The 22646-nt window shown below is 43.6% G+C and overlaps 4 protein-coding genes across 9 annotated transcripts; 3 read left to right on the top strand and 1 right to left on the bottom strand.

Annotated features, from left to right (window-relative positions):
* The first annotated feature begins 330 nt into the window (after positions 1-330).
* On the top strand, positions 331-5918 carry dub (duboraya). Of its 3 annotated transcripts, none has more exons than XM_029172975.3 (7): positions 331-868; positions 3498-3614; positions 3694-3762; positions 3837-3902; positions 3978-4199; positions 4305-5203; positions 5409-5918. In XM_029172975.3, the coding sequence occupies exons 1-6, from the start codon at positions 863-865 to the stop codon at positions 5178-5180; spliced, it is 1356 nt and encodes a 451-aa protein (XP_029028808.1). In that variant the 5' UTR covers positions 331-862; the 3' UTR covers positions 5181-5203; positions 5409-5918. The 3 variants fall into 3 exon arrangements, with proteins under 3 accessions (XP_029028808.1, XP_029028810.1, XP_040929594.1); XM_029172977.3 differs by having other exon boundaries at positions 332-868; positions 3501-3614; XM_041073660.2 differs by lacking the exon at positions 331-868 and adding an exon at positions 884-3286 and having other exon boundaries at positions 3501-3762.
* On the bottom strand, positions 5873-15335 carry alg8 (ALG8 alpha-1,3-glucosyltransferase). Of its 3 annotated transcripts, XR_003788108.3 has the most exons (15): positions 15040-15335; positions 14426-14504; positions 14155-14348; positions 13798-13907; positions 13501-13568; positions 13285-13411; positions 12937-13040; positions 12701-12821; positions 12415-12554; positions 11338-11477; positions 11034-11131; positions 10853-10925; positions 10459-10707; positions 8411-8486; positions 5873-6008 (listed from the first exon to the last, which is right to left on the bottom strand). XR_003788108.3 is itself a non-coding variant. In XM_029172973.3 (14 exons), the coding sequence occupies exons 1-13, from the start codon at positions 15129-15131 to the stop codon at positions 10482-10484; spliced, it is 1572 nt and encodes a 523-aa protein (XP_029028806.1). In that variant the 5' UTR covers positions 15132-15335; the 3' UTR covers positions 5873-6008; positions 10459-10481. The 3 variants fall into 3 exon arrangements, 2 of the variants coding, with proteins under 2 accessions (XP_029028806.1, XP_029028807.1); XM_029172973.3 differs by lacking the exon at positions 8411-8486; XM_029172974.3 differs by lacking the exons at positions 5873-6008; positions 8411-8486 and having other exon boundaries at positions 9609-10707; positions 15040-15334.
* On the top strand, positions 6875-10014 carry guca1d (guanylate cyclase activator 1d). The gene is made up of 4 exons (XM_029172979.3): positions 6875-7302; positions 8122-8271; positions 8559-8646; positions 8914-10014. Exons 1-4 carry the CDS (start codon positions 7108-7110, stop codon positions 9036-9038), a joined length of 558 nt encoding a protein of 185 aa, XP_029028812.1. The 5' UTR covers positions 6875-7107; the 3' UTR covers positions 9039-10014.
* A 1795-nt stretch (positions 15336-17130) lies between the features above and the next one.
* On the top strand, positions 17131-19812 carry ccdc90b (coiled-coil domain containing 90B). 2 transcript variants are annotated; one of them, XM_029173552.3, is made up of 9 exons: positions 17131-17315; positions 18034-18153; positions 18228-18331; positions 18433-18534; positions 18861-18902; positions 18991-19062; positions 19226-19279; positions 19361-19475; positions 19579-19812. In XM_029173552.3, exons 1-9 carry the CDS (start codon positions 17264-17266, stop codon positions 19632-19634), a joined length of 717 nt encoding a protein of 238 aa, XP_029029385.1. In that variant the 5' UTR covers positions 17131-17263; the 3' UTR covers positions 19635-19812. The 2 variants fall into 2 exon arrangements, with proteins under 2 accessions (XP_029029385.1, XP_029029386.1); XM_029173553.3 differs by lacking the exon at positions 17131-17315 and adding an exon at positions 17516-17650.
* Positions 19813-22646: the final 2834 nt, after the last annotated feature.

The following is a 22646-nucleotide window of genomic DNA, read 5'->3' as shown; positions in this document are numbered from 1 at the left end:
TAAAAGAAGTGTTAACTTTGGCTTTCAGCCCTTTGAGCGTAAGTTGCATCTTTTTTCCCTATTTCTCATTTCAATTTTGGCCACAGTTGTTTCTTTAAGACTCGTTATTCACCTTATAAGGCTTCAGCATTGGCAGCATGGCGCTTCTTCCTGTCTGCATCGCTCCTCCTCCAACCGCATCCACTACAGAGGACAAACCCCGACAGCGTCTGTCCAGAGGAAAAGACGCTTTATTTTATAATAACACTCAGCCTCTCCGATGATCTCTGCACATCAGTTTGAAGTTGATGAAACAACAGATGGATTCAAAGCCTTGTTTAAAACATGAGGCTATTTAAAAGTTGTTCAAGCTTCAGACGGTCCTCAAACACAAGCAGAACTGAAACAGGGAAATTTCTGCTCATTTGAATCCGCTTCCCTTCAGAAGACGCCATCAGAGCTGCAGCATCTTCACCTACTTGACCACACACACACACACGGTCACAGGAGGTGGACAGATCTAATCACACTGCGATTACAGCTGCATCACATTCTGTTACAGAAAGTCATCAGCATGTTTCAGGACATTTAGGAACCTGTCAGTCAGTGATTTTGTAGGTTTATAGGGAGTCAGTGGACTCAACTACTAGTCATTACCAAGAGTTGTTCACTGGACTCGTTGCTGGGTCACTGTTGTCGTGTGAACATCAAACTACTCTGAGCTTTGATTCAATGACATGAAGCTGCATGTGGCAGAACTTGAGCCGCCTCCCTCTCTCCATGTGTCACCACTGACTCGTTCTATATTTAACCTGCAGGCCTGTTCACTGTGGCTCTCTCACATACTTGACATAAACGAGGTCACTGAAAGACGTCGAGCAGGATGGAGGTAAAACGTCTTTTCTTTTCTCACTGCTGCTGTTTACGCGCCTGAACTTCATTCGCTTTGGTTCAGAGAAACGACGCTTCCGTTGCTGCTCAATTATGATATAATCATAATTTGATAATTTATAGGTTTGAAAGTCTGCATAGATAAAAGCAAGTATTTGAGTTGTTTAGTTCTTGTTACAGCTGCATTTTGCTCATCAGCCTGTTGTTTTCTTACTTCATAAAGTTTGGCTTAGTGATATTTTACTCTTTAGTGTTTGAACAACACAGCTAGTTTCCCTCCTAAACACGCAGAAGCAAATTACGACAACGTCGAACTGTTCCAACAGCCTCCTCCTAAACTCATCGTGTCACAGGACATTCAGTTAGTAATTAGTGACAAACACGTCAGACATTCACACATTAAATGCAAACAAGCCACCTTACAAATAATCAAATAATCCAATTTAAAATCAACATTTATACTTGTTTGTTCATTTAACCGATCAAATGCATCATTTACATATTTTGTACCAAAATTATTATACAGTATATAAATAAATACATTTGTTTGTGAGCATATATATATGTAATAAACTATTGATTGGCTACAAGTGATATAACAGAACAACCTGCAGCAAATCATGTGTGGAGGTTACTCTAGGTCACCGCAGACCAGAGATTATTTACACTACTCCAGCTCTAATATGTAAATACACAATTACACTACTGTTTAAAAGTTTGGGGTCACTTGGAAATGTCCTTATTTTTGACAGAAAGGCACTTTTTTAGCAATAAACGATTCAGAAATACACTGTTTACAACATTAATGTGGTAAATGACTATTCTAGCTGCAAATGTCTGATTTTTGCTGCAATATTTATTTAGGTGTGTAGAGGCCCATTTCCAGCAACTGTCACTGCAGTGTAGTAATGGTACAATGTGTCTGCTCATTGTGTTAGAAGGTCCAGATGACCTCAACAAATTAACATCCAGATGCCAAAGGCCTGTAATGCCGCAATTGCTACACATGGAGGATTCTTTGAAAGCAAAGTTTGAGCATTATAAAAAATTATTATTTCAAATACAAATCATTATTTTTAACCGTTTCAATGAGACTATATTTTCCATTCATTTTACAACTCATGCAGCTAAATAAAAGTGTGACTTTTAATGGAAAACACAAAATTGTCTGGGTGACCCCAAACCTTTGAATAAGGGGTGGCAGAAACAGAGGAGCAAACAGATACTGATTAATGTTACGGTTAATTCACTTCTTGGATATTAAGTCACAGAACCACCAAAACATCCCAGATGCTGCATATCTGGATTGACGTCCTACTCAGAACCACAGAGACTCTAATCCAACAGGAAGCTCAGCAAAAGAATAGGCCCGAAACATGCAAACACAAAACTATGGCAAGGACACACAAATGTTTAGCTAGATTATTTCCCCACGATGGGGAAATTACTATAAAAGGCCTGAGATGAAGCAGAGCAATTTTAAAGAAAGTCAAAAAGGCCAAAGTCATTAAAATGAACAAGATGTAGACAAAACAACAACAACCTGAAAACACACAATGGCTCAAACAGTCAATGGCCCGATGGAACCTGATGGAACCCAATGGAGTCTATGACAGCGTTGTCATACGCTGCAGATCCTATCAAAGCCAAACAGTTGTGTTTAGAACCACACGTGTTATAGTGACATAGTTGTAGCAGGTTTCACAGACGAAAGCTAGTGCAGCGAGGAAACCAAAACGTTCTGCAAATACAGAAACTTTCAAAGGAAGGTTTTAAAGTTGTGTAATTTACTGATAAAAACAGCAGCAACTAACTGTTGGTCTAAAAAACAACCGTCTCAGAAGAGGAAGTGGTTTAACGGTTTCACCTCCAACAGGAGCCAGAGTCGTTTCATCATCTGGTAAACGTCAGTAATGTGTGATCCTGCTGTAGATCAGCGAAGCCTTGTGATTTCAGGCTAATGTGTTTCAGAGACAGTTACTGTGGTTCTCGTCCGATACTCTGTTCTAGTCACATTTACGCGTTGTAGATAGTAAAATGGTCCACGTTTCTACATAAACCCTTCAGAGAACCCAAGCGCTTCACGCCAGCTTCTCATTCACAGTTGCATCGAACCTTGCGGTTTGAGCACAAGCGCCCTAACAACAGCTGTGTTATAGAAGCAGAACAGTGAGGGTCCACTGATTAGAGACCATATGAACCATAACTGGGGAGATGGAAGTAGAGGTTCTTAGTCCCGAGGCTTTACGCTAACACAAGCAGCTGCTGCCACAGACAGGAAGTGACCCGCAGGCGCCAACAGCCGCAGAAATAGCAGAAGTGTGACCGTCAAACCTGTGACTACGAGGCCAACGGTCAGGATTCAGGCGTGGACATGGTCACAGGTCATCAGCGTGCTCTGAACAAGTGACCTGAGGTGAAGAAACAAATTATGTAATTGGTATAACAAAAAAACATGTAAATAGAAAGCTGCTGATTAGACACAGAGTCCAGTCTGCTCTCTTCTCTCTGTAATAGCGTATTGTCAGATCCTAAACTAAACTAGTAAACAGACTGAGGTGCTACTGGTAAACAGCAGCAGAGTGTAGCTTCAGTTCGGGTGCAGCTCTCATTTGTCTTCCATGCAGCAGCAGCTGACCTCAGGCCTCCCTCAGGACAAGCCTCCGTCCCGACGCTCCGTGGCCGAACTGGCGGGAAGATTCAAGGGCTCCGCTGCTCCCAGCGACGCAGCGCGAAAAGAAACGGTGACGTCAGCGTTGCTGCTGTTCATCTGCCGAGTCCTGACAGCAGTCGTTAATGTTGCTGGCTTTTCCTTTTGAGCAGGACAAGCCGGTGAGACGACGGCCTCCCCACTCCCTACACATTCCTCTAAGTCAAGCAGACGAGCGGGAGGTGAGACATTACTCAGATGCGCTGTTTGTGAACGAGTGCGATTACAGCTGCGCTTTAACTCTGCGTCTCTGCAGCCTGAAGCTTCGGCCTCACCTGGGCCTAAAAGCAAGAGGAACTCTGCTCTCATCGAGAAGCTGCAGGTGAGCATGGGTGATCTACGCCGCCCCCTGCTGGTGCGGGGTGGGAGCTGCACTCTGACGTCTCTGTCTCCTCAGGCCAACCTGGCTCTGTCCCCCTCGGCTCTGCTGCCTTCTCCAAAGAGCCCCGGCTTCAAAGCGCTGGCTCCCAGCTTCAGCCCACTGTCTCCGGGCTCCAGCTCGTCCACCCCTTTGTCAACAGTGACACCCACCAGCCCAGTCACAGAGGAGGAAGGGCCGGTGTCCTTCGAAGACCCCCTCACCGCTGCTGAGGGGTCCGTCCTGTCCAACATCAACAAGGTCAGAGACATGCATACTTCACTGAAACCAGCCACAGACAGCATCAGGTGCTAGTGACGCTGGACACAGAACATTAGCACTGATCTGGCTCTAACTGCTCCACAGGGCCGAGCTCGTCACTCTCTCCGGCGACGACCTCCATCCCGACGCCACAGGAAGTCCAGCAGTGGAGACGAGGTCAGTGTCCCCAGTGATGCAATGGACGCGACCCTGGCCTCTCTGAATGAACCACGAGAGGAAGGAGGAGAGGTTTTTAAGAAGAAGGAAGAAACAGCTGAGGAGAAGGACAAGACAGAGGAAGATCAGACAAAGTGGAAACACAAAGAGAAAGAGAAAGAATCCAAGGAAAGAAAAGAGGAGTTGCATCAGGCATCAGGAAGAAAAAGAGAGGAAGAAAAAGAGTCGTCAGAATCAGGAAGACGAGAGGAAGAGGAGTCGATGTCAGCATCAGGAAAACAAGAGGAAGAAAATGAGTCGAAATCAGGAAGACGAGAGGAAGAAAAGGAGTCGTCAGAATCAGGAAGACGAGAGGAAGAAAAGGAGTCGAAATCAGGAAGACGAGAGGAAGAGGAGTCGACGTCACCATCAGGAAAACAAGAGGAAGAAAGGGAGTCGAAATCAGAAAGACGAGAGGAAGAAAAGGAGTCGTCAGAATCAGGAAGTGAAGAGGAAGAAAAGGAGTCGAAATTAGGAAGACGAGAGGAAAAGGAGTCACCAGAATCAGGAAAACAAGAGGAGAAAAAGGAGTCGTCAAAATCAGGAAGACGAGAGGAAGAAAAGGAGTCGTCAGAATCAGGAAGACGAGAAGAAGAAAAGGAGTCGTCAGAATCAGGAAGACAAGAGGAGAAAAAAGAGTCGTCAAAATCAGGAAGACGAGAGGAAGAAAAGGATTTGTCAGAATCAGGAAAACAAGAGGAAGAGAAGGAGTTGAAATCAGGAAAACAAGAGGAAGAGTCATCAGAAAGGCAGAATGAAGGCTAACAACCACAGAAGACGACAAAAAGGTGAGTTGTGCATTAATTCCATGAAAGATGCTGAATCATAGACAAAACCAGGACCTAGTGAATGGATCCATCCTGATGGTTCCTGTTATATTGGAACTGTTCAAGCCCCTAAAATCAAACTTTTAAATGCTGTGCTGTTTCATTCAGTGATGTTTGTGGTCACATTGGACCTTTTCAGAGGATGATTGTTTGATTTCTGCCTCAGGACACAAGTTCTACCCGGTGAAGGTCCAGCTTCGATGAGCCTCTGGGAGGAAGACCCTCTGCTCTTTGTATCACCTCCGATGCGGTGATGATGAAGCGTCAACAATTTAGTCTTGTAAACAACCACTGATATTTTAGAAGGTTCTTGAGCTCCACAGGATGCGTCCTGGACTTGAAGCCTGTGCTTGGATTTCTGTGCCTTCAGACAGTGACTGATTCAAAATTCAAAACCCTGAGGCTTCATAGAGATGTTCAGCAGTCACCGTCAGAGTGAGTGGACTGTGATGCAACCAGAGACCGGCCGACACCAACCAGTGAAATTCCTGGTACGTTGGAGAAAACCAGATCACGAGGACTTCGTCTGGTTGTAGCTCCAAAGCTGCAAAACAAGACTGATACTTGTTCTAAACTTGTTCTTACTTCTTACAGTGAGATGAAAAGGTTCAATGTGTAGAAGCTGTCTCTGCAGGGCCGCGATGCCTTTCCTTCAAATAAAATCTGCTCTTTGACACCACGTTGTCCGTTTCTATTGTGCGGTGTGTCGTGTCGGCAGCTGGCTCGTCTCCACGCAGCTCAGCCCTAATCTACGGAGAGCAGGTACCTGGAAAAGGCAGGAGGACACGGTGAGACAGGAAACCTGGCGGCTGCTCTCCGCAGCTAAATCTGATTCACAATAATCTGGTTGATCCTCTGATTTAGTCACATTCAGTTTCCCTGCTTCCAAAATAAAACAGATTCCATGAACAAAGTGCATGAAGATTCAATCTCAAAAACTAATTGTTAAATGACTAATTCAATTAAATTTTAACAGGTTAAAAAGCTTGTTCACTACATAAAACACAGCCTAAAATAATGAAACCTATGGACAGAATAATGTTGTCTCCTCATTTTCATATGTAGTTGAGTCCATCTTTCATCCCCATCTCTTCTTCTAGACAAAGGAAGCATCACCATGATTCAGCAGCTTTACTAGGAAACAATGTGCTTAATCAGATAAGTCAGTGAGCAGCTCGTTCTGCCAGCAGGTTATTTCAGAACCGAGCATGTAACAGACTGGACCCTGGAAACCTGTGGAGTGACTGAACCTGTGACACTGTGGTTTTATTACAGCCACGGGGTTGGCCTTAACAATTTACCCAATGTCAAACAAGCCAATGAGGATGTATTTATAAGGCATCAAAAATGACGCAAAGGTTTGTTAGTTAAAAGCCTGAAAAAAAGCACAGGTTCTCTTTAACTGGACCAGAACTTGAGACTTAAGCCCAGGGTCATTTCCCACTGGCCTGTGTGGGTTTGGCGTGAGGGAACCTCTGCATTGGAGCCCAGAGAGTCTGTTACGTCAGCACCGTGCTGAGGGACCAAGCCGCTGCCTCACCTCAACTGGCAGATAAAGCCTCTTGGCCAGGCTTCTAGCAGAGGCGCCCTGCAGCACCACGGCCTGATCTCATTACAGAGTTATTTTGGGAGCTTCCCTGATTCTTTCTCCAGGCACTAAGAAGGTTACAGAGCCCTGAGGTTGGTTCTTTGCCTGCAGAGTCACTGCACACTGAGGATCTCTAACCTCTGACTGCTTTGGTTCTGGGCGTGGAGGAAGACCCACTACTTTCAAAAGACTGTAGAGCGGATCCAAAGGCAGCTGAGACTGGTTCATCTCAGAGCCGGCCTTTTCTTTGGCTTGCCTGCCTGGCTGCATCTGGACCATGGGGAACCACGGCTCCAACCTGGACGACATCCTGGCAGAGGACATGCACCACTGGTACAACATGTTTATGCGCGAGTCTCCGTCAGGTCTCATTACACTGTTTGAGCTGAAGGCCATTTTGGGGCTGAAGGGGCTGACGGAAAACGCCAACAGCTACGTGGACCAGGTCTTCTTCACCTTCGACATGGATGGGGTGCGTTTCACAATCAAACGAAGGGTGAAGTTACACTAAGCAGATCAAAAGACGACGCTGGTAGAACCCTGATTTAAAAGCCTGGCTTCCTTTCGACGCTACCACGAGCAGAGCAGGATGAAGGTTGTTTGCACATTGAGATCAGAGATGGAAGGAAAATCTGCGACTTGATTAAAAGCTGCTCCTTATTTGACGGCTGCTCTGCTGTTTTAAAAAATGACAAAAAAGAAAATCATAAAACACGAAGCGGAGCCATGACAGAAACAATACGCAATGACACCTAACAGCTTTTTACTGCTCCTTACGGTTTTCATCAAAGTTTGCTTAGTTCATCGGGTGAAGAACGTGGGACTTGGTTGAGAGCAGCATAACGCTTATTGGTCACGTTTGTTTTCTTCTTTGTTCATTCCTAATGGGGGCATGGGACTAATGAGGGGACTCTTATGATCAGATATTTGCATGTTTTAGCACTGTTGATTCAATGTCTGTTCACATGCAGAACTGGGTTGGCTGTGACTTAACATTATGGAGATTTGCCAGTTCCAGGTCATAGGGTTTGATGTTAAAGCACCTCTGCTGTCAAGCTGTTCGATGCTGCCAGGTGTTGAGCTCCATGGAGAAAGAAAAAGGCCTAAAATAATGAAACCTATGGACATAATAATGTCTTCTGCTTATTTCACCAACTACTTTCATGAGTAGTTTGATTTGTCTCAGATGTGATTCTGTAGTTCAGACACGCTGGCCTGTCTATCAAGGAAAAGTCCAGTTGAACGACCACATCCAAAGATGCCTTTAACTATTGTGTCTTTGCATCTGCAGGATGGCTACATCGACTTTGTGGAGTATATTGCGGCAATCAGCCTGATGCTGAAAGGAGAGATCAACCAAAAACTAAAGTGGTACTTCAAACTGTTTGACCAGGACGGAAACGGAAAAATCGATAAGGAGGAACTGGAAACCATCTTCTCGGTAATTAGCTAAAAACCTCTAAAGCAGGAGCGTCCAACCCTGAGAGCCAGTGTCCTGCTGGTTTTCCAGCTCTCGCTGCCCCAGCTACTAAATTACCTTGACCACGCGTGTTCAGTCAATCAGCATCTAAGTGACACACCTGAAGAAGGTTGCTAAACCAGCAGGACTGCAGCACTCGAGGACCAGGATCGACCCCGCTCTAAAGCATCAGGCACCTGTCAAAGAGCAGGTCGTTACCATTTAATCTACTTTGTGTTCAGTCTATTAAACTAGTTTCTTCATTCCAGGCTATCCAGAGCATCACCCGCAACAGAGACATCGACCCAGAGGAGATTGTTACCATCATTTTCGAGAGGATTGACGTGAAGGGAGAAGGTAAAAACTGAGCGTTTTTATTTTTAAACAGTATTTTAGAGTATAAGTTTGTTCTACAGTTCACATATAGAAGGTCTGAATGAACACGTCTAATGGTTTGCTTGGAAATTGTCCCACTGAGCCGGCCTGAAACATGAAGGACAACACTGCTCAATCGCCACCAGCCTAAGTCGTAGCTTTGCTGGCTTTCGGGTGTGGAAGTTTTGAGTCCAGCCCCCGGCCACAGAAAGCACAGCCAGAATTCATTGCTTCTGTTCTGCCCCCCAGGTGAGATGACTCTGGAGGAGTTCATCGAAGGGGCCAAAGACCACGAGGATATCATGGACATGTTAAAGAACCTGATGGACCTGACACCAGTGTTAGAAATCATTGTCCAAGGTCGGGGAAAGTAGGAGAGTGGAGCTGGACCACAAGAATGGTCCAGTTTTAAAGAAAGTGAGCTCCACCCTTATGTTCTTCAAAAGAAGAGACTGGTTCCAGACCATGAAGTGTTCTGCTGTGATCTGCTCAGAGCATCACACTTCCTGGGACCAGATACAAGCAGAGTCCTTCACTGTCCTGCTGTTTACTCTGAAGCTGCTGATCCTCTTAATGCCTGCAAAGGTTGAGCATCCTAAACCCTAAGAAGCAGATTCACCTGTTTGAAGAACAGGTCTGGCTCCACCTGCTGTCCACCTGCAAGTCACCCAATTATCAATGACATCACTGTGTAGACCCCCCCCCAATACAATCACTGCAAGAACTCAAAAGATACTAAAGGAAACTCAGAACCCACAGGATCAGACACAAACAAAACTGGACCTGAACCTTATCAGAACCAGATGAGCCCAAACAGAAGTCTGTTCTGGAATCTAGTGAGAGTCATGAAATCAGACGCTTTAAATTCACCATATGAGATTTTAACAATTATTGAACAGAAATCAAAATGCTCCCTCTGCTGGTGAGAGACAGAAAGAAAAACATTTGTTGGTGCTTTACTGTGTTTTATTGCATGTCTGAAAGTTCAAACAGTCATTTGTTTGGTTTTGACAATATTGTACAAGTAACTGGAAGCGTTTCAGTGCGTTTGTGTATTTACTGTCTAATTAGACACAGTAGTTGTGACGAGTGTGTCGTCTCGGCAAGTTGCATTTACTGGTGTGTGTAATTATTTTATTTTTATTTTTTTACAGTGATGGAGAAACGTTGAACATATCTGTATAGTGAATAGTGAACTCAGACATGATGGTGGTTAAAGGAAATGATGCCATTTTGTCCTTAAAGTTGCAAACAGAGTGAAGAGTCAGAGCTGTTCGCTGCAGGTCAGAGAGACTTTCAGTCTAATGCAAGTTTGTGTTGCCTTATCAATAAACCTTCTCAACAAAAGTAGCAGCAAACAATCTCGTGCTTTTATGCACACTGTATTTTTGAGTTGGTTGGTTCTGGATGATAAAGATGTATTTTTCATGCAGCATCAGTGCTTAGACAGCGTAAATGAATCTCGGAAAATAGGGAAACAAGATTTTTGTTCTCATTTTCATTTTTGTTTTGGCCCCATCACAGCTGGACTATTTTGTGTACCTGAAGGATTTTAAAAATTCACTGGCTCCAGTTTCAGTTAAACCATTTGAATAAAAAGCTGCTGGATTGGACAGAAGGAGAAATGATCTGATTAGATCACTGACCTACAACATAACTGAAAACATAAACACTTTCCATTTCAGTGCTCCATCAGTTACTCAGTCCAGTAGAGCAGTCAGTTGTAGCTAAGAATGTGCGAACCAGCACATAGCAAGTGTTCGTTGTTATCCACACATTCACGGTGAATCTAACCTGTGGCTCTCTAGTCTGGCGTCTCACAGCTGTTTGGGCTTCTCCCGCTCCCTCACCAGAATGGCATACATACGCAGGAAGGAGTAACAGGTGCCCACAGAGCAGTACACAGAGGTCGCCAGCAGGGGGAGGAAAGGAAGCCTATGTTGCCACGGTGACAAAGGAAATATGATCTCACAGATGACTGCCATGGCAACCAATCCCAGCAGGTAGACAACCTCTAGAGGATGGAGTAGAGACGCCTGTCCACTGAGAGGTCAGAGTGAGTAATCAAATTACTAACAGAGTATAAAACACACACTGGCAGAACAGCACTATTTGAGAAGCTCTTTAAAAAAGACAACTCTATATAACCATACATTTTAGACATTTTAGACTTCACATGTTTCTTTACCTGTGGAGTTTCCTCAGAGAAGTGAAGGAGTAGATAGTAAAAATCAGCATCAGAACAGCTTTGATGGGCAGCTCTGCAAAACACAAGTAACAAATGCAGTGATACCATCATCGGGGAAGTTCCCGAACCGTTGGGACTGAATTTAACTGTTTTTCTTGTAGCTGCCTCAGCTGGTTTTTACCTGCAGGCGTGAAAAGCAGTGGGAACAGGGAGTAGTGGCCAGTGGTGGCCAGAACTAAAAAGATGCTGGCATCCTCTCTGCTCTGAACTGCCAGGAGGCTGTAGAAGGTACAAGAGACAAACGGGAATAGAACCAGCAGAAGCCAGAAAACCAACCATGAAGCGTTAAAGGCAACTAATCCAGTGCAGTCGACATGTCGTTGTGCTTGATCGAATGTCACTCTAAGTTTTTCAGATTGAGTTCACTTCAATTCAACAAATATATTTTTCTTCAATAAGAACTGACAGTGACGTTAGTGGCTGACCTGAGGGGCAGGATGGGGATGAGGATAGCCTTCTCGTGGACGTGCCAGCCAAACATGAAGGAGCCAAGAGCACAAAGCACCAGGCAGCGAAGGAAACCCCAAGCACCGCATGGACGACGCCACAGGGAAGCCACAGCCGGCTGCAAAGAGGGAGGTTTCCTTAAACAGCCACATTGGATCTCAGACAAACTTATTCTGCTCAAACTCTAATTCAAACCAATCTGGTTTGAATTAGATTCTGATTAATTGATTCTGTGCCTCTCCTCCCTTCGTCCAAAATCTAGGACCCTGATTTTCAAAGCAAATGCAAAACGAACTTTCCTCAGAGCACTCAGCAGCAGTCCAGCCCTTTTTGTCTTTAGCCCAGATGAAATGCTACCGACGTTGTCTGTTGTTGAAGAGTGGCTTGACAAAAGGAATGCGACGGCTGAAACCCACGTTTTGCATACATCTATGCATAGTGGTTCTTGAAGGTGAAGGGAAAAACACAGATTGGGTGGCACTGACTCCAGCTGCAGTACACTCTTTGGGAAGCTCCCCCACATTGTTGAATGGGTTTTGATTCACAATCCTGTCCAGGGTGTGGTTATCCCCGTTGCTTGTAGACTTTTTTCTACTACATCTTTACTTTCCCTTCACCTCTCTGCTAACGTGCTTGGAGCTTTGTGAACAGCCAGCTTTTTTTGCAATGACCCTTTGTTTCTTGCCCTCCTTTTGCAATGTGTCAATAGACATCTGTTCAACAGCTGTCTTGTCAACAGTCTTCCCCATGATTGTGTAGCCTACATTTAAAAACCTTTGCAGGTGTTTAGAGTTAAATGCTGATTAGAGTGTGGCACCAGATGTCTTCATTATTGAACCTTTTCACAATATATTTTCAGTGATATTGAATTTGGGGTTTTCATTAGTTGTCAATTATAATCATCATAATGAAAAGAAATAAACTTTGAAATATACCAGTCTGTGTGTAATGAATAAATATAGGGTTCGCTTTTTGAATGGAATTAGTGAAATAAATCAACTTTTTGATGATATTCTAAATATATATATGACCAGCACCTGTATGTTGTGACTCACCAGGATGGCGAGCAGAGTGCAGATGAATGTGATGGAGGGAGAGATGGAGGGGAGGACTGAATGTTCAAACTCCTGAACCAATCCGCCAGTCATGGAGGCCCTAGGAAGCTTAGCCTCCTCAAGCAGTTTCAGACGGGCCCCTTCACCAAAACACAAACAAAAACACAAGGAAGAACATACTCAAATTACAAATTTCTCAACACAAAACCATCTCGTTCAGTGCAAAAACTAAAGTGCTATAGGTTAATTTCTACAAAAGGCAAAATGTGATTCTCTAGGGTCTAACCAAGCACAGCAAGGCTTTTATCCAGCAGGTTGTAGAGGGCCCAGATGTTAGGGGCCCAGTAGGCATGACAGAGGCCCCTTTTAAACGGGAAAAGACGGGACAGGATTTGAGGCAGCTGGCCCTGAAAAACACCACGCCTTAAAGTGACAGCAATCATTCATAAACGAACACCTCATACTGTGGCCACAGACGTAGCTCTTGTAACTGAAAACCTGTAGAAAGAAGAGTTCACTCACCATAGCAATGAACGGGCTGAAGGACAGAACACAGACAAAGACCACGATGCTCCCCAGAGCCAGGAGACGCAGCACACTTAAACTCTTCCACTTGACAGACCCATCTGCGTAAAAACATGGAAATGGATCGATTCTATTATATTGTTAGCCATAAAAACACAAGTTGGCTATTGGCTAACTTGTGGGATGCTGCAGTTGGGTGAGTAGTTACTAAATCCCAGAAGATGCTGTAGCGCTACCAGTTGTTACTGTTGTTAGTAGGTGGGTCTCATCTTTGTACCCAGAGAACCACACTTTAATCTATGAAGCCTTAAGCTCAGTTAGCATCTCAGCGGCTGTGAGTCAAACCTTTGTTGTTCTGCGTGAAGCAGTAGCTCCTTAGCAAGTAGATTCCATAAGCTGGGCTCACGTACAGGTAGATATGCTTCAGGTTGAGCAAGATAGAAAAGAGCAGCGCCCCCTGCAGGTGCTTTGACTATTCAAGACAAACAACAGTAAGCTGAAATGTGGTCATTGTATTCATACAATTACAACTTCAGCAAAAACATCATTTATTGATTGTACCTGAAAGTGTTTGGCCACCGACAGCAGCAGGAAGCCAAACAAGAAGCCATTATACTGGAAGTGAATATCTAATATAAGAGAAAGTGTGAAGGAATTATTATTGATTGACCACAAGTTGAAATCAACATAATAATCATTGACTTCAGACAAACAATGATGATCACATGAACAGTGATGTCAAAATGTTGGTTAAAAATTATAAAACTATCATAATTCCTCTTTACTTCAAAGACATTTAATCAGACGATCTCTGGTCTGTATATACTTTAATTTTCTGTTTCCACAGCTGAAGGATACGATCAACAATGAGGAGGCCAAAATTCCACAGCAGCAGGACAGTCAGAATGAAGGACGGTTGCTCCAAAATGTTCAGAGAACCTTTTTTATCCTTAACACACCTACAACACCTGGTGAGGATCAAACCAGGAGGTGAGAAGTAGCTGCACATTGGAAACCCAATGTACTAACGCACATTTAGACATTGTTTAATTTACCTAAATTTCAGACAAAGAACTTTTGTTGGACTATTGCTTTAATACAGAAGGATCTACTGGAAAAAGATACCATCAAAAATTTCTGTCCTTACTCCATAAAACTGCTGAAAGATTTGACAACAGAGGATCAAAAAGTGCCAACAGCTGCAACCAGACTCACTCTTTGACAGAAAAGATGAACAGCAAGTCAGTGACAATGACCGACAACCTCTGGAAGAGCACAGTGGATGTGCTGGCATAGTTTAGATTCTCCACCACCAGCATGTTTCTGTCAAAGTGCTGACCCACGTGGGACAGACCAAACTCGAACCAGGCAAAGAGTGGCGGGTAGTCCAGGGTCCACTCTGATGTGTTCTGTAGAGACAAGGACAGAAGCAACTGGTGATGAAGTCGTGCTTCAGGCATTTACAGGCTCCTCCAGTTACACTGACCTCGTAGTACCACCTGGACACCGGCAGACTGTGAGTGATGGCCAACCAGTTCCTGTGCACCTCGAAGTCTGTGGAATGACTTAAATATACCAAGACACGCCATGAATAAAGCAAGTGACAGAACATTGTTCATCCTCACCCTCACAGCCTTTACCAGGAGATACGGACGCAACAATGAAACCACAAAGGCTTAGCCGGTGTTATCTTATGAACTTAATTTTTAGCTTATGAGACTTTTTTATAAGCAAACAAGACTCCAAAGACAGGACGCGGAGGTTCAACATTTTGTATTTTATTGACAAAAGATCGTAGCTATAAACTAAACTATTATTCAGTCCTTATTTCCTTTGAGCTACTTCCGTATCCACAACACAAGCAACGATTAAAATGATTGAATATTACGCCTTGCAAAACTGTAGATAATGTTCGTACACAGACGACAAAACATTGTGCTTCTCTAATCTGACGCGTTAATAGCTTCGGGTAACGTTCATGTCTGATTCTAATTAAACCCTTTCCTAAAGGTAAATAGCTGCTAGCTAGCGGTTAGCCCAACGCATGTAACGAAGCTGCCGCTGAATGAAAGTTTTGCAAATTAAAGTTTCTGAACTCACTATGCGTTGATGAAGAGACATTTGAAGAGGGAAACTCCCAGTGCTAAGGCTGGAAACCAACTCCACCTGTCCACTACAGGAGCCGCCGCCATGACGCCGTGTTTGTTGATTTTGTAAAGCAAAACTTTATTGACAACTCTGAGTTGAACAACGTGAAATGTTCGTAGGTTTCGCTTCTAACTTTACTAATATATGCGTTTTATATGATAAGTTGCCTTTTTGGATATCGGCCTTACTGGTGACTTAGGACAAAAATACAAAATGAGTAAATACCATTCGTAACTTTCCAGCAGTCTTTTAGGAGTAGGAGTATTCCAGGCCACCAGGGGGCACTGCGCTTCGTACAAGTTTAACTTTCGCGTGTCACTGAAAGCAGCAAATCAGAAGTTTGGGATTTATTAAGTATAAATATTAACAGGGAGGTGTGATGTAGGTTCCGTGTCATGTGGATATTAAGAAGAAAGCCTTTATTTGTCATTGTCCGTGCCATTATAGTGGCCTGGTAGCTCAGTAGGTAGAGCGTTGGCTTGAGCAAAACACCTTACACCAAAGTGACACCAAATCCCCAAAGTGGGATCATAAAGTTCAGTTATTATTATCATCACATTTGTTAAACACCTGGAGCCCTGGGCGGCTCGAACTTAAGACCTTCCTGCCAGGGCACTTTTCAGCCCTTGTTTTCTTTGTCCTTTATTAAAGGGTGAGAGTGGGTGGATAGGGTTGTGAAAACAGCAACAGAGCAGGACGATGTTGAAGAAAGTGTTAAACTGTCAAAAGGTGAAGGGAAAAACATAGATTGGGTGAATATTGTGAAGGAGTGGCAGGAAGAGTGGAATTAACAGGTTAGATAAAATAAAATACTTTATAAAAGAGAGAAAAAATACTTTATTAATTCCAGGATGAGACAATTATTTTGTTTGCAGCAGCAATGAAACATTGAACAAAACAACAATATTAACCACGCAAGACAAATAAAACAAGGTATTAAGTAATGAAATAAAAAAAATAGAAGAACATATTGTGCATATTTACAGCATTCATGGATGGCAGATGGTTGAAAAAAATATGGTATTGCACATCTTAGGGTATAGACATTGTAAAATAAGAGCTGTTGCACGTTTATATTGTGATGATATTTATATTGTAATAACACAACAACAGCCTAATGAATGCGTGCACCTTGTAGGTACACATTGTGTCACTGCAGTGCTGTGTTATGCTGTCTGATGGCTGTGCAGCAGCTCCTTCCTGCCTGTGGCTGTAACAGTGTGGTGCTGAAGGAGCTGCTCAGAGCCTCTACAGTGGTGCAGGGGTGAAGGGTTCTCCATGATGGATGCTAGTTTACCAGCATCCTGTCAACCACCTCCTCCATGGACTCCAGTGTGCAGCCCAGGAATCTTGCTGCTGTAAAACACCAAAGAAGAAGAAGAAGAGGCCGGGTCAGACTATGAGGCCAAGTAGAAAGATGCGGATGAGAGGTCATGGGAGCACCTGGGCAGCGGAAGAATTTGAGAGGAAGGAAATAGTTGGAGGAGGTAGAGGGTCAGGAGTAGGATAGAGGCATTATTGAAGTTAAGTAAAGAGTAGAAGTTGGGAAAGTAGTCAGAGTAGTGGTGCATGGGAGTATTGTCTCACTTCTACACTTCATCATCATTATTTTCAGAAATAATAGAATAAGAATAACAATGCCTTTACTACTCCCACAGCAAGGAAATTGCACTTTACAACAGAAAAAGAACAAGAAAAAGAGAACATATGCACTAATGTGCATACTACTGTATGATGTTGTAGGTATTGCACATTATGAGCATGGTGCAGGAGAGTATGCACTAAATACAGTAAATACAATACTAAATACAATTCGGTCTGGGGGGGGTAGTTTACAGTTCTGACTGAGCAGTCTGATGCAGCAGGTAGAAAAGACAGCGAGGGTGGATCAGGCTGCTATAAACAGTGAGTCCTCCGGTGGGTCAGAGTCCTGGTGCAGGATGGATGTGGGTTCATCCAGGACCCTCCAGGCTGCAGCCCAGGAGCACTAACCAGGGGCTGATTAAGACGATAGAGATGTTCCTGTAGATGGCAGCAATGCAACAACGTTGGATGCCGGCTGCCGTGAAACCCCAAAGAAGAACAAGACTAAGCAGAGGAAGCTATAACAGCTGGACTCTGTTCGAGTACTTTAAAAATAACTTTAGCTGGACTTCTACACGCAGTGGAGTCCGGAATGAACGTGCTGCTGCAGCGGTGGAGCCTCCGGCGGGCGGGGACTTGGAGAGGTGCGTTTGCTTTAGTTCAATTCAATTCAATTCAATTTTATTTCAATTCTATCGTTAGTTATCATCTGGAGCAAGTGATTCAGACTGACGCGCTAACGTGAGCTTAAAAGAACCACGTTGGCTTTACATTTTAATTAAATTTGATGCATATGTTTTAAATAAAGACGTGTATAGTGGAAACCGTGATCAGAGTTTGTCCGATTGGCTGAGTCTTCATCACGTGACGTAAACGTAAACACACTGAGGTGACCGCAACAGAAACGTTTGAGGTGGTGGTCAAATGTGCTGTGGCAGAAATACACACATGTAGTACTCTAAAGATCCAGAACTACCAGGTATTACTCTAGTACACACACAGTGTGTAGCACTTTGTACTATAACCAAAGTACCACTGTTAAAAGATGTGTTTTCCAGTGGTTGGTCCCAGGACGAACCTTTCTGTGTCTGAATGTTTGCGTGTTCTCTGCGTGTCTGTGGGTTTTCTCCTGGTTTCGCCCACAGTCCACAGACATCAGTCGGGTTGACGGGAGACTCTATGTCCATAGGTGGGAGTGAATGGTTGTCGTCCGTGTGTCCCTGTGATGGACCATGCCTGAGTGAAAGCTGGGTTAGGCTCCAGCAGGCTGGGGCTTTACTGGCTGCTTGATGTCTATTTTAACCATGTGCCTCCGTGAAGCTGAAGACACATGACACAGTAAAGTGCATCTGTCTGAGGCAGGTTTCCATGCGACGGCACCTGTGTCAAACTTTGACGTGAGGAAAGTGGAGCTGATGCCGCTGGAGCAGCGAAGACTCACCTTCGACTCTCACGCCATGGTGACGGAGCTGGAGAGCAGCGGTGAGGACCCCCTCCAGCAGATGCAGATGGTGCCTTCACTGTTCAACCCTAACATTAGGGATGCCTATGTGCAGGTTTTGCAAAGTGTCAGGCAGAACTGATTGTCTCAGCTCTGGTCACTCTGACCACAGCCAACATGGACATCGTCTACAAAGACATGGTGACCAAATCCCACCAGGTACCGGACACATCTGCACACGTTTTCTTATTGAAACAGGTTCCACCATTTGACCACTGTTTTATTAGGTGTTTTCCTATTGTTTGCTTGTTTTGCTGCAGGAGATCGCTGTGCAGCAGATCATGGCTCACCTGGACTCCATCAGGAAGGACATGGTGATCCTGGAGAAGAGCGAGTTCGCCAACCTCCGATCGGAAAACGCTGTACACGTTTCATTCTTTTACACAAGTGTTCAGTCGCACATGATTTTTTTTGTTTTGTTTTTAACATTAGAAATAGTTTTCAGCAAACAATAAAACAAATACACCTATGAAATGTCCCCTTGAGTTACTAACAGGTTATATAATAATTAAACTTCCCCCTCAGACATAAAACTAAGACATAAAAATATTATTAAATTGTTACATTTTTGTGTGTGGCCAACAGACAGAGCTGCAACATGTACAATGCCTCAGCAACATTCAACCGTTTGAGGTCACTTTGCAAAACCTCAAATATTGTACCTTCACTAACTATCATTTTCTTGTAGACAATGAAGAGAGAACTGGAACAGCTACAACACCGACTGAAAGTGAGAAAATTATCATAAGAAAAATGTTAAGATGCGTTTTTGTAGCATTGTATTGTAGTAGTACTGTTCCGTAAATGTTTGTGTTTAGGAAGAGAGCGAGAAAGTCAGAGCAGAGACCAAACTCGACATCAACCTCGAGAGAAGTAGGATCTCTGACATGGTGAGTCCTGTTAGTTTACATCTGTGCTTCCATCAGTACAAGTGAATGCATCACCTAAAATGTACTACTGTGAAAATTAGTAAGTACAATCATCACACATCCATCTGTAAGTGAAGGCATCACTGTTTAAATGCACGCACACTAACATCAGTCTTTGTTTTAGTTTACTGAACAGGAGAAGAAGCTGATGGAGGCCAGTACAGACTTCTACCACAGGGTAAATGGACTTTGGTACTAAAGTACTACTACCCTCTTTGGTCCACGTCCTGTGAACCTAATGTTGTGTGTCTGTGTTCAGAAAGCCGACCTGGAAAACGACAACATGGAGATCAACAAGAAGATTGACCTGCAGGTGGCCTCGCTCAAAACTGTTCTGGAGTCCCTCAAACTGGAGACGGTCCGCTACCTCGCAGGTTCCTGAGTCGCCGCAGAGTTCACCTCCATGCCCAACACACGCTGAACAATTTGAATGTTGGTTGTATTTTTGGTTGATGTTGTTTGGTTGTTTCGTTGCAGCGACAGTGTTCACATGCCTGGCTATTGCTCTGGGGGTGTACCGGCTGTGGAGGTGAGGGATGAACGGGTCAAAACAGGCCACTTTCCTATAAGGAGAATCAGTGTCTGACTGCGCTCAAGGTGCTTATGGTTTAGATCAAACACCTGCTCCATCACCTTGTACAAGCAGGTTAAGAAACAGTTTTAAAATCTGCTTTTTACTTAAAATGGATTTAAAATAAATTCAATAATGGCCCTGTGTCTCTTCTATTCTGACCTGTAGTGAAGTAGTGTTCAGCTCCAGGTGTGTGGAACTAACCCAGAGGAAATTTAATAATTGCAAAATGTTTGCATAAGAATGTCATTCAAGATTCCTCAATTTATAGAGAATGATGAACTGTACTGTCATTGTTCCTATGGCAACAGATCTGAGCATCAGTTGAAATGGTTTTGATATGAGTAACATAAACCAGAAGCTTCATCTCACTACTTAGAAGCCTCAAAAGAATTTCAATTTCAATTTCAATTGTATTTGTATAGCGCTAAATCACAACAAAGTTATCTCAAGGCACTTTACAAAGTAAGGTTTAAAACCTCACACAACTAAACCCAACAAATCCCACATAGAGCAAGCATTTAATTTGACAGCAACAGTGGAGAGGAAAAACTCCCTCTCTAACGAGGAAGAAACCTCCAGCAGAACCAGACTGGATGTGGGCGGCCATCTGCCTCGACCGGTTGGGGTGAGAGGATAGAGAGAGAAAAGCACAGCAACAAGCAACAGGCAACAACAGAGCACAGGCAGGATGGTAGGACCAGGGACTGGATACAGGCAGGATGGTTGGATCCACAGCTGACCATCACAGACACCAAACTTTGAGTCCAATGATACCTGTAGGTGAGGACAGAGAGCAGAGAGAGAGAGAGAGAGAGAGAGGGAGAGAAGCACAACTACTGGAGAGAAAGAGACAAGGTTAGTTAAACATGGGACAATGATGGGAGGTTATGGGACAGAGGAGGTAGAAGGAAACAGAGGAGCTCAGTGTATAAATTAAGTCCCCCAGCAGTCTATGTCTATTGCAGCTAAGAGATGGTTCCTGTGACTAACAATCATCGCCAGTGACCTGAACCATCTCTAACTATAAGCTGGTTCCAGAGGAGAGGAGCTTGGTAGCTAAAAGCGCTGCCCCCTGTTCTACATTTAAACACTCTAGGAACCACAAGTAGCCCAGCGCTCTGAGAACGAAGTGTTCTGCTGGGAGCATAAGGAACTATGAGGTCTTTAAGATAAGAAGGAGCTTTATCATTTAGTACTGTGAAGGTGAGTAGGAGAATTTTAAATTCTACCCTACATTTTCCGGGCAGCCAGTGCAGAGAAGCTAATGTAGGAGAAATGTGATCTTTCTTTCTAAGTCCTGTCAGAACTTTGGCTGCAGCATTTTGAATAAGCTGTAGGCTTTTTAATGAGCTGATAGGACATCCAATGAGTAAGCGGTTACAGTAGTCCAGTCTAGAGGTAACAAATGCATGAATCAGTCTCTCATGAGTCTCTGCATCGCTCTGAGAGAGGATGCTTCTGATTTAAGCTATATTTCTAAGATGGAAGTAGGCGGTTCTGGAGATTTGTTTAATGTCCATCCATCCATTCATCCATTTTCATCCGCTTATCCGGGGCCGGGTCGCGGGGGCAGCAGTCTAAGCAGAGAGTTCCAGACTTCCCTCTCCCCGGACACTTCCTCCAGCTCTTCCGGTGGGACCCCAAGACGTTCCCAGGCCAGCTGAGAGACATAGTCTCTCCAGCAAGTCCTGGGTCTTCCTCTGGGCCTCCTACCGGTGAGATTTGTTTAATGTATGATGTAAAAAAGAGATACTGGTCAAAGATGACACCAAGGTTCCTCACAGTAGAATCTGAAGCTAATGTTATGCCATCCAGGGTGGCTATCTGACTCAATAGTGTCTCTCTCAGATTTTTAGGCCCAACAATAAGAATTTCAGTTTTATCTGAATTTAGTTGGAAGAAGTTTTGGGACATCCAGGATTTGATGTCTTTTAAACAACCCTAAATTTTGACTAGTTGATCTGTTTCATTTGGTTCCAATGACATATATAGCTGAGTACCATCGGCGTAACAATGAAAATTAATAGAATGCTTTCTAATAATCTCACCTAGAGGAGACATGTATAGGCTAAACAGAATTGGACCCAGCACAGAACCCTGTGGTACTCCATAGCTAATCCTTGTGCATGTGGAGAATTCCTCATTAATGTGAACAAACTGGAATCTGTTCAACAAATAGGATTTAAACCATCCCACTGCTGTTCCTTTAATCCCAATTCTATGTTGTAGTGTCTGTAATAGAATGTTATGATCAATTGTATCAAATGCAGCACTAAGATCTAACAGGACAAGGACAGAAACTAGACCATTGTCCGAAGCTAATAGAAGATCATTAGTGACTCTAACCAGAGCTGTTTTTGTGCTATGATGTTTTCTAAATCCTGACTGAAAATCTTCGTACAGGTTATTCCCACTCAGGTGGTCAGATAATTGTTTAGCCACGATTTCTTCCAGAATCTTGGAAATAAAGGGTAAATTTGAAATGGGCCTTTAGTTGGCCAGTTGTCCAGGGTCAAGGTTGGTTTTTCAATAGAGGTTTGACCTTACAGCCACCTTAAAAGCCTGTGGTACATAGCCTAGTTGTAAAGATTGGTTGATTTGATTTAATATGGATGAGCTGATTAAAGGTAGAACTTCTTTGAGTAATCTGGTTGGGATTGGATCTAAAAGACAAGTGGACGACTTGGAAGAGTTGATTATTGAGGTTAACTCCATATGAGTTATGGGGAAGAAGCTGGTAGGTAAGACAGAGGATTTAATAAATTTAAAGTTGATGGATCTAGACAGTGCTTTCTGTCGTTTTCTATAATGATGATTTTATTAGTAAAGTAGTTCATAAAGCCATTGCTGCTGAGATTTAAGGGGATAGTAGACTCAACACAGCTATGACTCTTGCTGTGTAGCCTGGCTACAGTGCTGAAAAGAAACCTGGGGTTGTTTTTGTTTTCCTCAATTAGGGAGGAATAATCTG

This window comes from Betta splendens, chromosome 14 (assembly GCF_900634795.4).
Source record: "Betta splendens chromosome 14, fBetSpl5.4, whole genome shotgun sequence".
Taxonomy (NCBI): domain Eukaryota; kingdom Metazoa; phylum Chordata; class Actinopteri; order Anabantiformes; family Osphronemidae; genus Betta; species Betta splendens.
This window is presented reverse-complemented; position numbering and strand designations above follow the sequence as displayed.